This window comes from Cottoperca gobio, chromosome 4 (genome assembly GCF_900634415.1).
Source record: "Cottoperca gobio chromosome 4, fCotGob3.1, whole genome shotgun sequence".
In the NCBI taxonomy this organism is placed as follows: Eukaryota; Metazoa; Chordata; class Actinopteri; order Perciformes; family Bovichtidae; genus Cottoperca; species Cottoperca gobio.
This window is the reverse complement of record NC_041358.1, coordinates 22,006,230-22,020,922: the sequence shown is the minus strand read 5'-3', so window position 1 is coordinate 22,020,922 and position 14,693 is coordinate 22,006,230. Positions and strand designations below refer to the sequence as shown.

The 14,693-nt window shown below is 42.8% G+C and overlaps 1 protein-coding gene across 1 annotated transcript; it reads right to left on the bottom strand.

Annotated features, from left to right (window-relative positions):
• Window position 1: 1 nt before the first annotated feature.
• pfas (phosphoribosylformylglycinamidine synthase) lies at window positions 2-14,052 on the bottom strand. Its single transcript, XM_029429473.1, has 28 exons — window positions 13,867-14,052; window positions 12,389-12,511; window positions 11,645-11,780; window positions 10,914-11,019; window positions 10,617-10,815; window positions 8,916-9,021; window positions 8,655-8,795; window positions 8,414-8,538; window positions 8,191-8,319; window positions 7,962-8,099; window positions 7,195-7,323; window positions 7,013-7,086; window positions 6,770-6,926; window positions 6,333-6,394; window positions 6,074-6,235; window positions 5,704-5,940; window positions 4,934-5,164; window positions 4,610-4,790; window positions 4,385-4,468; window positions 3,835-3,990; window positions 3,356-3,475; window positions 3,091-3,236; window positions 2,796-3,003; window positions 2,107-2,198; window positions 1,695-1,809; window positions 1,457-1,606; window positions 1,146-1,286; window positions 2-619 (listed from the first exon to the last, which is right to left on the bottom strand). The coding sequence occupies exons 2-28, from the start codon at window positions 12,507-12,509 to the stop codon at window positions 309-311; spliced, it is 3,957 nt and encodes a 1,318-aa protein (XP_029285333.1). The 5' UTR covers window positions 12,510-12,511; window positions 13,867-14,052; the 3' UTR covers window positions 2-308.
• Between the last annotated feature and the right edge of the window lie 641 nt (window positions 14,053-14,693).

Sequence of the window (14,693 nt, the reverse complement as noted above, 5' to 3'; positions counted from 1 at the left end):
GTGCTTCTGATGTTTTTATTTTAAGTATTTATTATCAAATTCCATGTTTAACATTGATAACGTCAGCAGACTTGACTCGTACATGACAGTTTTGTAACATGTACAGTGACTGCCTGACTGAAACCTGTAGAATGTAAACAAAGTCAACAAGAATCCACAATAGTCTCAAAGTCATAAAGTATTACAGCAGGTAATAATGCAAACAGACAAAGTACCACAGTAAGTATCACACTTCCTGTTTCAGTTGACCCACAACCCCCAAAAGACAATAATACTACTTTGGCAGCACCAATGCAAACAGAATATTACTACTCCGTGTTGCTGCACCAGGCAGCTGCGTTCTTGAACATGCGTATCCAGGGGGAAGGTGTGAGAGAGGGTCTGAAGTCCCTCGGGGCCCAGGGCCACTGCCAGCCCAAGGTGCAGCGCTCCGGATGTGGCATCATGGCCAGGTGTCTCCCGTCCCTGGAGCAGAGCCCTGCTACGCCCTGCGGGGAGCCGTTAGGGTTCAGAGGGTACTCCTCAGTGGGATGACCCTGGTCGTCAAGGTAACGGAGAGGTGCGAGCCCACCAGAAATAATTTGGTCCTCGGCCAGAGAGCTACGGAATTGCATCAGACCTGTGAAGGGAAGAAGTTTGGGGGGGGGGGGGGGGGGGGAAATGAATATCAAACACAGCTGTTGATTACAGAACACACTGACCTGCAACTTATGAGTCACCAGAATGAGTTGTGCAAGTTCAAAACTTTTAACACAACTGAAAGTCTGAACCAAGGTTCACGTTGGTGTTACATTTAGTTTATTAAATGTATTTCTATCAGGTAACGTACAAAAATACATTAATCTGAATAGAGAAGATGCTTTATGCACGATATAGCCATATTTCTGTAGTGCCTGGCAGGTGACCCGACCTTGGTTTCACATAGCAAAGTGAGCGCATAAAAAAACAACTTGAGTGTTGGAATAATTGTGAGTTTTTTTTCACCATGTGCTACTGTCCTGTGGAGGTTTCACACCTGTCATTTTGGATTAAAAAATAAATGAATACCAAACAAATGGGCTTTCAATTCATTTCGATGCAATGCTGCCTTCCTTGACTACACGCACCAGTTTTGCCAAGTTCAGGACAACCACATGTTACTGTACCTTCTCCATGTGCAACCCAGACTCCCAGAGCTGAGCCCTCCATGCCTCTCAGCCAGACGGACGGGGACTCCTGGATCCCAACACTGACGAACCGAGACTCGAACCTGCCGGACTTATTATGGGTCAGCACCACTTCAGTCTCTGCGAGGGAAATTGGAAAGAATTTTAAACTCAGCAACCTTTTTTAAAAGGTCTCCTCTGTGATGATTACGTTCATTTCTTCACGTATTGCTTTTGCATCGTCTCAGTTCACCACTATAGAATTGTTTTTCCTATTAAAAGGCATGGCTTTTTGTGCCTCGTCCTCTTACCTGCTCCATCCTTGTCCTCTCCCACCCAGCCCAGCAGGGCGAGCAGCTGGCAGCCATTACACACTCCCAGACTCAGTGTGTCGTCCCGCCGCCGGAAGCGATCAAACTCAGCCTTGGCCTTGGGGTTATATGCAACAGTAGCAGCCCAACCTATTATGAAGGATGACATGCATTACACAAACAATAATTTGTATATCAAGCAGTCTATGAGTGTGTGTACATATGGATCTTTATTTGCCTTTAGCTGATCCCAGGACGTCTGCGTAGCTGAATCCACCAACAAACACGACTGCTTTGAAAGACTCCAGACTTATGGAGCCAGAGCACAAGTCCTGCATGTTGACATCCCACACCTACACAAATAAATATAGACATATGGTCAACATATATCCAGTTCATGAATAGGGAGGGAATGATCATCATGGATATTTTGTGAGGATATGTACCAAATAGGTCTGTAGAATACGAATTGTAGGCCGATACATCTCTGCAGCACCACAATACTTAATTCAGAATGGTATTTTGACACGTTTTGCTTTTAACTAATATGTCGCCTCCTGTAATTGGGATATTACACTAGTACGTGTTGCGTTTTCTGATAATATTCGGATGAATTGTTCAGCCCTTTTAATAAAGCTCTAAACAGTTACCTCAAAGCCCGCCATATACAGAGACACAGACATCTCTCGGTCTCCGTTACTGCCCTCCTCCCTGACCACAGCGACGCGAGGCTGACGTGCACCTGGAAGAACAACACGCATCAGAGAGATTAAAATAAAAATGAGAGGTTATAACTACTCAAAGATCAAAGTTTTGATATCAATGCACTGAATACTTGGGTTGTTTTAAACTCCCCCTTCTTGCAGTGAGAGTCATTACACAAACACTGTTGATGTGTGCTTATGAGGTATGCCGGTAAATCAACACGTGTTTGTCCTCGCCATCGATTGCTTTCTTTTTTTTTTTATACTTTGATCCTTCCTCTGAACGCCAAGTTTCTATTTTATCTGGAGCATTCATTCCAGAAACTTCCCCCGTCAAATTCCTAGCTGCTACGGTCGCTATTGTCCCTCTCCCCCTTCCTGCCACCTTTACTCTGGCTGGTTGACATGAAACACATAACAGTGTGCCAGCGCAGGAAAGTCCCCTCAGACATCACAACTCCAGTTTACTGCGAAATACAGAAAGCTTTCCCCGACGGCGATAAACTTAATTCAGCAGTTTGGCAAGGGCTGAAATGTAACGGACGTAAGAGTCCCACACTCCAGCTTTCATGTTGGTCAGTTGCTGTTGAATGCACTAAATCATTGTGAATGCTACCAATCCTGTTTGGTCTTACTGAGCGGGCTGATGCTGGGCATTACAGAGGGGTCAAAGGTCAGTTTGAAGTACGGCTGTGTCCTCTTGGCTAGCGCTTCCTCTTCCTGTTTAACACAGATCTCATTGGTCTGGAGGCGCTCCAGCTGGAAACTGGTGTCCTCCCATAATGCTCTGAGGTTAGGCAGCGACTCTTTAAGTACCTCCTGTCCATCCACACGAACACTGACCTGTAACACAAGGAAAAAGAAAAACAACGGTTATAATCAGAGGTGAAATATCAACCGTTGAGATGCATACTGAGGTTGATGTCTCACCACAGCCTCTGGCCCAAAGCCGCAGGTTCTGCCGACACGATGACACTGCACGCCTGTGTCGCTGTATCTCCGACACACCGTTTCTACATCGAGCTGTGAAACCTCCAGAACCAAACCCAGCTCCTCGCTGAACAACAGCTCTATGACTGTGCAGAAAAGAGACGCCGCAAAAACACTGCATGACTTTATGATTACAACCACAGTTCATATTGTGTACGTGTGAATAACACAGAAACCAAACTAAGGGACACATCAGCTCACTAACCTCCAGTTTCTTGTGATGACAGCTCAACATCAATCCCACGGTTTCCTGCAAACGCCATCTCTAGCAAGCAGGAAATAAGGCCGCCATCGCTGATGTCATGTCCGGCACTCAGCAGACGATCTGAAAGAAGCAAAGAAAACTCCCAATGTCAGTCTCGTCCAATATCATCTTCCACAGTTTTCAATGACACTTTTACTATAACAACTTTAGAGGGTTGCTGGAATATTTACGTTTCCTTTCATCATGAGGGAATAAAATGTCACAGAAAAGATGAGAGCCACCAGCTCCGGCTGCTTTTTATCAAATGAAAATACACAGTAAAACCACCAGGTGGCTGTGTATCACAGTGAAACGCTGTGGCCTTACGATTAGAGAATAAAGAATGCAAATAAAGCTAAAGAAAAGTTTGCACAAAGACTGAATCACAGTAAACAATGTTAAGCTTTTCTCTCCTTTGTGGCAGGTAGCTCATTGCTGACCGTGTATGAGAGCCTGTGTGGTGTTGAAGCAGGCAGCCAATAGTTCTGGCTGCTCCAGATCAGGAGAGCAGTCTCCCAGCTGACTGTAGCACTGAGCCAGAGCAGAGCCTCCCAGACGATGACGGCCTGGACTGAGAGGAACCCACAACAACACGCCTGCACACAGAGGACAAAGGGTACGAGTCTGTTACTGAGGAGTGTGTGTGCATATTTTTGTATATTTGGTAGAGAGAGAAAGATGTGTGCCGTCTGGGTGAGATGATGACATATCAGATTCAGAAGTCCTATTTCAGTTAACTGAACCAAAACCATGAATGAAAGACAGTCAGACATACAGGATGCTCCTGAAGGACTCTTCCCCCCCCCCCCCCCTAGTGTTTCAAAGTGGTATTATTGTTGGTGCCGCTGTTGCAAAGAAAACCAGCTTTCAGTTGACGTCAGAGCGTAGCACTAATGTAACACTTAGGACTTATTTATCACCATCAGGGAAAAATAAATCAGCATTTACTTAGATAATGATAAGTTAAAACATTATCATTGTGTGAATTACCTTTGCCATCTGGATCCTCAAGGTCGGGTGTCACAGTGGCTGTGATGTCAGGACAAACAGCATATGCCGAAATAACCAGAGCACCTAAAACAGAAGCAGCGGGACAGTCAAGCTTAACTAAGACACTCAAACACAGACAGAGAGACAGACAGACAGACAGACAGACAGACAGAGACAGACAGAGAGACAGACAGAGAGACAGACAGAGAGACAGACAGACAGTACCTGGAGCTTTGACCGTCTCTTTCCCCACTCTAGCGGCCATACTCAGAGAGTCCTTGCCCCCATCGATGGCCACTCCCAGCTGACCCATGACCTCACACATGGCTTTGCAGGCCTCCCACAGACTGGCACCCTCACCAGGCAGCTTGGCAGCCCACATCCAGTTACCGCTACACTTCACATCCTGAAACACACGACGGGGAGATCAGGGTTATTTATTTGAAAGAGGAAAAAACATATCATCTGTTCTGTGTACCAATTCTAACCTGAAGAACATCAACAGAGTTGTTATTTTATTTTGTAGGGACAAATCATCATGTACTGTACCTGCAGCGCTGTGACTTTGGCAAACACCAAATTTGTAAGAGCTTCTCCAACAGCCATGCGAGCCCCGGCTACAGGACAGACCAGGCCTTTAATTGGCTGCTCCCCGATGGCAGTAGCTGCTCCCTCTAGGCTGAACGGTGACAGAGCAACAACAGCCACGTCGGCCAATGGGGTGTGGAGAGGGCCGACGCATTGTTGCTGGGCAACCAACCCAGTCACCGACCGGTCCACCTGAGAGAGAGAGAGAGAAGCAGTGGGGTGACGTAGAGTCACAAAGTGTCTGCACAAAATGTACTTCTTTTGGTTTATAGTTCAATGCAAGTGACCAGCATGAAAACAAACACATGAAACATATGAGAGAGCGAGATATAAGGAAGCAAAAGAGCGAGCGACACAATAACAACACGAGAGAAAACAAAGAGAGAGAAAGAAAAAAGGCATGATGTGTGGCTTAAATTTCAAATGTGGTACGCATGTGTTCAGGTGTGTGTGTGCGTTTGTATGGATGGATAGGTTTTAATTGACGAAGATATAGAGGGGTGAGAGAGCAAAAGGGGAGAGACAGAATTAAGCAAAGGAAGAAAGAAAGAGAAATAAGAAAAACAAATAACTAACTGAATAAATAACATAAATGTTCTTGGAGGACACCTCTGGTTGGGCTCTGAGGACAAAGAGGCACTGGGGTGGATGGTGGGTGGGTGAGGTCAGGACAGCTGGGTCAACAAAATGTCTACTAAAGACAGAGGCTGATGAACGGATGAAGAACACACCTTGTTGGTCAGGTAGCGTTTGGACGCCACAGCAGGCAAACGTAAAACTCTGTCCAGTGCATCTTTGACTTTAAGTCCTGCAGGAAGAACCAGAGGCTGAAGGGTCGGGGCCCGACGCTCCATCTTAAACTCCTTCTGCGGCATCTTCCCCAGAACCCACTCCAGCTGCAGGTCGACAGGACAGCGCCCCCCGTCTGCCTGATCACCTCTGCCTCCCTCGTCATCCACCAGCACAATCTGTGGGAGAAATTAGATTTAAATAAACCCAATGACGCTGAACTTGAATCTATATTAATTAGTGTGATCACTTAAGTGGATTCATTAGTACGATGAATGTGCATTTATTGACTTGATCCCGGCTGAAACGTGCCTTGCCGTCTCCAGTGATGTTTCCCACAAAGTCAACAGGACACTTCTCCCTCTGACACACTCTCTCCAGGAAGCCTCTGTCTGAAGGACGGAGCAGCAGGGCATTGCTCTCCTGATACTCAGCCCCCCACAGCTCCAGTACACTCAGTGTGGGGTCACCTTTCTGTAAAACACAGACGGAGAGAAGAGGAAAACAATAAGAAAAGGCAGAATGTGTGTGTTTGTGTATCTTTGTGTTGCCGTGTTCATGTGCTAAATACCTTGAATCTACTGCAGTAGATCACGGCTCCCGCTGGCTCACTGAGCTCCTTAAGCACATTACCTGAAGATGGAAACATGTACATCTAAAATTAAAAATGCACTTAAAATATACGAGTTGTGGGACAGGGTGTATCCAGGTTCACGAGTTTAAAGGAGCGTGAATACAGAATCGTTTTTTAATGTGTTTTTTTGGTTTTTCTTGATTTAATTTAAATGATTGTATAATATATATAAATAAAAGGGTAAATATGGTATTGATATAAGGATGGATACACGTAAATGTGGTTGATGTATAGTATCTTGAAAGCAGTCCTTTTATTTTAGATTTATCATCTTCCATGTTTAAAACAAAAGAAAAATGTATAAGAGACGATAAAATGTTTGGTGGATATTTTTTATACTATATTTATTTTAAAAAAAAGCTTATGTTTCATACCGTTTCCTCCCGCCCCCTGATCATGTATACTGCAGATTGGGTTCCCGCTGCTTCTTTCCAGACACGCCCTGAGAGCACGATTCATCTTCTGCTCCATCTCAGCGTCTCCCCTCTGAACTGCACCCAGATCCCTGTCGCTGGAGTTGTCCCCCTGGACCTGCAATCCAAAACGTATTTAAAAATACCCCGAAACCTCTGCACCAGGTGAGGTCACAGCTGTGTGATTAACTGTAGCGAGCGTACTTCTACGGAAGAGGCCGCTCCTCCTCCAACGCCGATTCTGTACACCGGGCCTCCGATCTTCACCACTTCCATTCCTGATCGACAAGGACAGCAGAGGAGCAGAGGGACACCGAGTCGTTAATCGATATCTCTAAATATAGTCTCTGCATTGATTCCACACACACACTGAGCAAACGCATTACCAGTCTCAGCTTCTTCTTTCTTTACATGTGTATCTTCAATAGAACCGAGACCACCGCTGAACATGATAGGCTTAATCCACTCCCGCCGCTCTCCATTAGCCAGCCGCATGCCGAAAGAACGAGCAAAACCTAGGAGGAGGGAATCAGAACATTTTTTATTAAAATGCTAAATACAATTTAATATCAATCAACCCATCTGACGGAGAGAAAATTAATTATAACAAATGACAACATCCTTTATCAAGTGGAAACCTCCATTTGCTGATTTCAGTTTCACAGATGCTTAAATGTCTCGATGTTCTCGGTTTTATATTCTAAAAATAATTAGTTTTTTGGCAACTAAATCAGAATAAAGAACTGATTTTGACATGACACACATTCTGGTTTTATCTAAGAAACATTTGATGCTATTCATATAATAATAATATATAATATTCAAATAAATAAATTGATTAATCAACAATGAACATAAATCAATTAGAGCCGAAACAATTAGTGGATTAATCTATTTGGCCAATAGACAGACGGAGGATTCACTGCTTTGCTTTGTCACAGATGACAGTAAATTGAATATCTTTAAGGTGCTGGTCGGACAAAAACAAATTGAAGACGTCGCTGTGAGAAATTGCAAATTTAATTTTTTGCACCATTTTTAAAAACTGTTTATAGACTAAACAATTAAAAATCTAGAAAAATAAAATGCAGATAAACAAATAAAGAATTAACGGTTAAAGTAAATCTAGGCATGCATTGGCGGGGTTCAATACCTGACAGGACCGGTTCTCCAAACTTGTTGCCGTAGTCTGAGGCTCCATTACTGGCCTCAATCGCCACCTGCAGCGGAGAGGCAAAGCTGGAAGGATACTCCCAGCCCTCTCCTTCAGACTCCCAGGGGAGAACGTAACCTGCAGCCATGGACAGTGACAAAGGATATTATTCATTTAAGAACTATTTCACATTTTAAGTTAACAAGGTGACGCACGCTGGTTTACAGACCTGGTACGTGCAGGTTGCCGAAGCAGTATCCTGCAGTGCCGGCGATGACGTGGCCTCCCTGTCCAGCACTCTGGACGTCTCTGATACGACCCCCTGTGCCTGTGGTGGCTCCGCTGAAAGGTGCTACACCTACAGGTCAGATGGGTTTGATAAGGATTACTTGCATGAGGACGAAAGAGGAGAATTAAGTTGCAACTAAACAAGATGTTTTGTGTGTCCTGACCTGTCGGGAAGTTGTGAGTTTCTGCTGTGAAGATGACGTGTCTTAGAGAGGGCCGTGTCTCGTACGGGCTGGCTTGGGATGGATCTTTTGGGTAAACACACTCAATCTCCATCCCTTTGATACCACTGGACACACACGCATACATTGAGTCAGTGCGAACACACACACACACACACACACACACACACACACACAGACACACACACACACACACACACACACACACACCTTCCACTCCCACCTGCTGTTGTCGCAGAACTTGATGACATTGTTCTGGTTGCTGTGCCGCTGGGTGTCCATTATAAGACTGAAAAGAGTCTCTTTCTGCTCCTGCCCGTCAATTTCCATCCGCCCACGGAAGAACCAGTGACGACTGTGCTCGCTGGGACACCGGGGCACAAAGAACACATTGCAGAATAAAAAAACCACTCAGGAACAAAGACTACAGAGCCGAGCAACACAAAGCAGTCCGGCCAAGCTGCTCGTTGTGGACAAACCTCACCTGTTGGACTGGGCCAGGTCAAAGCACTCCACACTGGTGGGGTTCCTTTTAATCCTCTGGAACATCGATGTGTAGTAGTCCAGATCCCAGGAGTCAAATGCCAGCCCTGTATAAAAAAACAACCACCACCAAAGATGGAATTTGTTTTGTATAATTAGTTATTATAAACAGCAGTTCAGACATTAACTTACAAAGTAGTTTGCACTCATTTAAAAAGGAAGACTTCACCCTGAAAGTGATCAATAACTAAACTGCCAGGATTTCTTTAACAAAGGTTGTGAATCGAGAAGTAAATGGGAGCTGCATTTGACAAAAGCAAAACTGTAATTGATAAACAAATGATCATTTTGTAGATGAAGCTTTAACACGGGCCAGGATGCAAATCAATCAATTAAAGACATCACACACACTTAAGTATCACACAGTATCTAATGCATGTAAAGTTACATTTCATCCTTTTAATTTGCAGAGACTGTTATTATAAAGGATTATTACAGTAAGTAAACGCTGCTTTAAGATGTGTTGTCACCTATAAGAATTTGTGCCCCTTCTATTAAACACCACGTTTAACTCAACTGGGGGAAGCAAAATAGTGAAGGTGTAAACAACCCTTAGCGGGAATTAAACGTCTATAGTGTCAATAGGTTCCAGACGTGCCATTTTTCATCTCCTTAATTCACCGGTTGAGCATGGGAGAGCCTACAAATTATGCACTTAAAATATTCTATTTGAGCAGCTTGTGAATATTAATGAAGCTGCGCAGAAGTGATTCAGCAGAGTGTGAACAAATGCACACACACACACACACACACACACACACACACACACACACACACACACACACACACACACACACACACACCACGTTCTGTCTGTCGCGGTGGGCAGTGTCCGTTTAAACCTCAAAAAAGGTGATGAGTTGATGTGTCGATCGAGAGAACATTTATCACAAATGCTATGAAGTAGCTACTTCTTATTGTTAGGATCTGCTGCTTTTCATAAACCTATGTTGTTTTAAACTTTAAATCTTTGTGTGGAACGTGAACACGTTCCCCGGGGGCTGTAAGAAATGGAAATGGAACATTTTAAAAATTATTTTCTAACATTTTTTAGACAAAACAATGAATCGATTTAGTAAGAAAACATTTTCCATAATCAAAATGCTTATTAGTTACGGCCCTTATTGGGGCATTAGAAAGTAAAATGTTTAAATTCTGAGTTTATAGTTACACCGTTTACCCAAAAGTCAACTTTATCATTTAAAACCTTTTTACTTATCGTCTCTGTTGAGAGAAAAGAGTCGGCTGGAAACATAAAAGCTGGACGAAACCAGTCAGATCAACTTATTCAGTATGTGTCTCTCCAGTAACAGAGAAAGCTTTTCCCTCTTTTGGGTTTGATTTCTATCACATTAGACACACACACATGCACGTGGGAGATAAACAGTGGCATCGCTGCGGTCCTGTGACTTCAACCAGCTAAGTAATAATGTCATGCATCATGTGACATCGTTACCTCCAGCAGACTCAGTCAAAAAGCTGCAATACTGAAAAGAGAGACACGAGGAAAGAGAAAAGAGAGGAAGTTTACAGAACATCATAAGAGACTCAGTCTGAGTAGGAAAAGTCAAAAGATGGAGAGGCTGAAGCTGAAGAGAGCTTTGAGAGACTCCACTAATTTAGAAACCTTTAAGAGTCTCACCCAGTTCATTGTTTGCCGTCTCCAAGGCTGCACGACCCTTCCCCAGGATGTCCACCTCAAACACCGGCTGTGGCTTGGTTTCCACGGTGAAGGAGGTGATGGGATGTTGATAGATGCATTCTGTCATGCTGTCATACAGACACTCAATCAGCTTCTTTATGTCTCCATCAAGTTTGTTCACACTCTCTCCGTTCTTTGTCTGGAGGGGAGGACACACAGATCTCATCAGTGCTCTATAAAAAGGTGTGTGTGTGTGTGTGTGTCTGTGTGTGTGTGTGTGTGTGTGTGTGTGCAAACCTTGATTAGAAACCTGCGAGACAGCTCGACCCGTGTGACGTCAGTGAGGCCGGCACTCTGGCAGATGGACACGGCGTTGGTGGACCAGGCGGTGGAGAAGTTCAACCTGAAGAGCAAAACAAGTTTGAAGACTTTTGCACTTGATGTCTGGTAATGAGTCACTGATTCAAAACATTTTGTTTTATCAAAATCATTAATAACCTGAAGGTATACCATAAGGTTAACTTTTGCTGGCATTCATAAGAATACAAATCATATTCACCCACAGTCAGTATGACACATTACATTTGCATATTATCTTCCTGTGATAATCACGCCAGATTATTAATCTAATAATCAACCATTTATTATTTCAGGTGTCCTGTACAGAACAGATTAACCTTTAATATCTTGGACAGCTCTCATGCCAACGCTTGTATGTTGGGCCCACAACAGGTCCTGCTTGTCTTGTTGATCTGTGGACCTGAATGTAACTACTGCACCTTTAATTTACTGCCCAGCTGCAAAACATATCAGCATTGACCACATTTCTGTTATCAGGTCACCGCTGACAATCTCCATGACAAGTCAGCCATCTCCCCCGCTAATGAAGACTGTCAGATACTTTTTTTCATGTACCGCCCAGGTCATCAGTTTCAGATGTCTTCAATTTAATGAAGAACATAAAGCCCATTGTAGGACACAAGCAGAGCCACAGCATGTAATAGAGGTCATTTATCATGCAGTAGTACCTGGGTCCAATCTCCACCAGTTTCTCCCCGCTGCCCTCTGTGAGGTTTGGTTTCTCAGACAGCGGCTCTGCCTGCAGGGGAGGACGGAACAGCCAGAGGAGAACCTCCTTCTGCTCGGCACTGAGACTCTCACAGCCTGCAGCAGAGAGCAGGAGGAAACAAATGAGAACATGGCGACATGGATAAATGGAAAAGATTGGAAATGTGTGGAAAATTGCTCCAGGCTACTAGGACTGTACAGAAAACTTTTAAACTTCATTCATAACGTTGACATCAAATTCTAAATCCACACTTGAATGCACAGCCTTTGTCTGCACGTCTATTCATTATGTTTAAACCTGGTATTTCTGCACAGTTGCAGATAAAGATTAGGCTTCACTAACATTAATATTATACTATTTGTATAATTATATTGAAGTGGTGGATACGTAGCTTTTCCGACTTGTGTGATCCAAACATTTCCAATAACTCCAGAGCGTCTACATTTAATACAATGATGTAATAATGTTACATTTAACATGTTTTGATCTAACGAAATATTCTGCTTTGAAGTATATCTGATGACGTTTAGTCTTTTAAAAACAACATTTTCACTGCAGTCGGACGTTTGCTCTTCCGCTTGCCACACACAAAAAGGAGGCACACACTTAATAGTTATATTCATGAACTAAACTTTGTGTGCAACCTCAGCATCTCCAATTATTAGTGCCTTCATCATCAACGTGCGAGCGGTTACACACTCACCCGTCAGCTCCACATTGTAGCACAGCTCGGTGGTGATGGACAGCTGCGGGCGGAGCTTGGCGGCCCTCTGTAAAGCTCGCCCATTCACAACTTCATTACTGTAGAACCTCACTACAGCCATGACTGATGGAGACACGGAGAAATAAATCCAGTGTAAAGACTAAAATCAAATCACAAAATGTCAAAGATGATGAATTGTAGGCAATGGCATTGATTTACGCCTTCTTACTAAGAGCATATTCTGAAGTAAAAGACCAGAGGTCAAAGGTCAATACAGATGATTGATGAAATGTAAGGCGTCTAACATCTTCTCCTTGAGGCTGACCTTTATCTCCAGATAAACCAATAATCAGATAGCAGGCCGTTTGCGACGCTATGCAAAGCCTGCAGGACTCAGTACAGGAATCTCAAGCAACGACATCGCCCCCCCCAAGATCTCATGTTCAGTGTTTAACCAGAACCAAGAGGTACGATCACGTCACCACTGATTTAGCTTCACATTGGCTTCCTGTTTCTTTTTAGGATTTATTTTAAGATCTTATTGAATACCTTTAAGGCTTTTTATGACCAGGGTTCAGACGTAATTTATGACTTTTTAAATCCCTCAAGAACCTTTGCGTAGTTTAAGATCTTCCAAAGTGCAGGCTGAAAGCTAAAATGGGACAGAAATGTTGGGGCACTGAGGCCCTGGAACGACCTGTCAGAGGAAATAAGGCTGTGATCAGCAGTGACAGCTTTTAAGTCTAAAAATGTACTTTTATCAGAAAGCACGAGTTGATTTAATCTGAGCACCCTTTTTATTTGACTGGTTTTTAAATTTGATCTTGTTCATTATCTGTATGTATTTTATCATTAGGTATTTTACTCTCTGTGAAGCACTTTGTACCTGATAAGTACTATACATAAGGTTTATTATTATTTGTATTATTAATATTCAGACCAAGGAGATGTGTTGAGGCAATGTTGCAGTTGTATGATAAAACAACCTAACCTCAGTTTATATAATCTTAACTCTAAAAGAGGAAAAACATTTCTTCATATTAAAACAGAAAGTGTTATCATGCAACATAATATTCTTTCAAGAAAACCAAACTCTAAACACACTCAACCTCCTAACAATTAGCTCCCTGATTGTGTGCATGTTGCAGGTCACACACTGCACGGTCATGAGCTTTCGGTTAATCCCTAACTCACTTACACACACGCACGCACACACACACACACACACACACACACACACACACTATGTGATGCGAGTGACAGTCTGTCTACAAACAACATGTAGGATACAACTTCTCAATGTGTCTTTTGACATGATGAGTTAACAGCGAAATAATGCCCGGGGTTTCCTATATCCAAACAAAAAGTTGGGGCTGTGTTCCCATGTTTTGTTTCTTCAAGCTACTTGTGTGGAAGCTAAGTGGCTAAAAGGTACTATAGTTAGCACAAAGCTAGTTAGTAACGTTAGCTTAACTTACGTGTAGCAGCTTCTGCAGTTTGAATGTTTGTTTATGAGGAAAAGTTGAGAGTCCCGGAGAAACTTCTGCAGCGGTTAAATGGACTGAACTTGGTTGTTGAGGTCTGCAGACTGACAGGACAGGATGGATAGACCTCTACACCCACGTGGGAGACACTCTACTGGGTGCGCATGCGCAGCTGCTACTCTATTCCATCGTAATTTCTGTGATTTGAGTTACAGGTCAAAGATTTGTTCAATCATTTTAGAAACTCTTATGTAATCTTGAATGTATTCTGAATTAATTATGGGAAATAAAATATTACTGATTTATTTGACATATAACTTAGTAATAGTAGAAAAGGAGGTTTCTTGAAAAAAACAATGAAATATTTAATTTCCTAAAATGTACAGAATATATAACTAAACTGGTCATGTGATTAAAAAAGAGAAAATCAAATTTGAAACATTTTAGAGAATTTATTTTTGGTTTCGTCGTGTTTGGAGAGTAGGGTTCAAATGGACTTATTATTTTAATGTTTATGCATTCCTGGTTACAGCCCTGATCAGATTTTATATTTATTATGAAGGACTGACTCCAAATTGTCCTCAATAAACTGGCTGAATATGGCAAATCATTTTATTTAAAAAAAAAGGCAATTATAGGCTAATAAAATATATGTTTCCTACGTTTCTACTCGTGTTAAATTGTTTCTGAAATGTTGGAAAAAATATCTGACAGCATGCCTTTGATTGAAAGAACGGAACGAAACTACTCCCCCACAAGAGTCAGGAGCTGCAGTCTTAGATATATTTAATAAATTAAAGCCAAGGTACAAAAAAACAATG

Bases quoted from the DNA above. Each gene is read 5' to 3' on its own strand.
- pfas (XM_029429473.1), bottom strand. From the start codon at position 12,509: ATGGCTGTAGTGAGGTTCTACAGTAATGAAGTTGTGAATGGGCGAGCT. The intron at 8,539-8,654 runs GTGGGAGTGGAA...GTGTGTGTCCAG, and splicing joins AAGTTCTGCGACAACAGCAG to TGGTATCAAAGGGATGGAGA. The intron at 3,237-3,355 runs GTTAGTGAGCTG...TTTTCTGCACAG, and splicing joins GTCATCACAAGAAACTGGAG to TCATAGAGCTGTTGTTCAGC.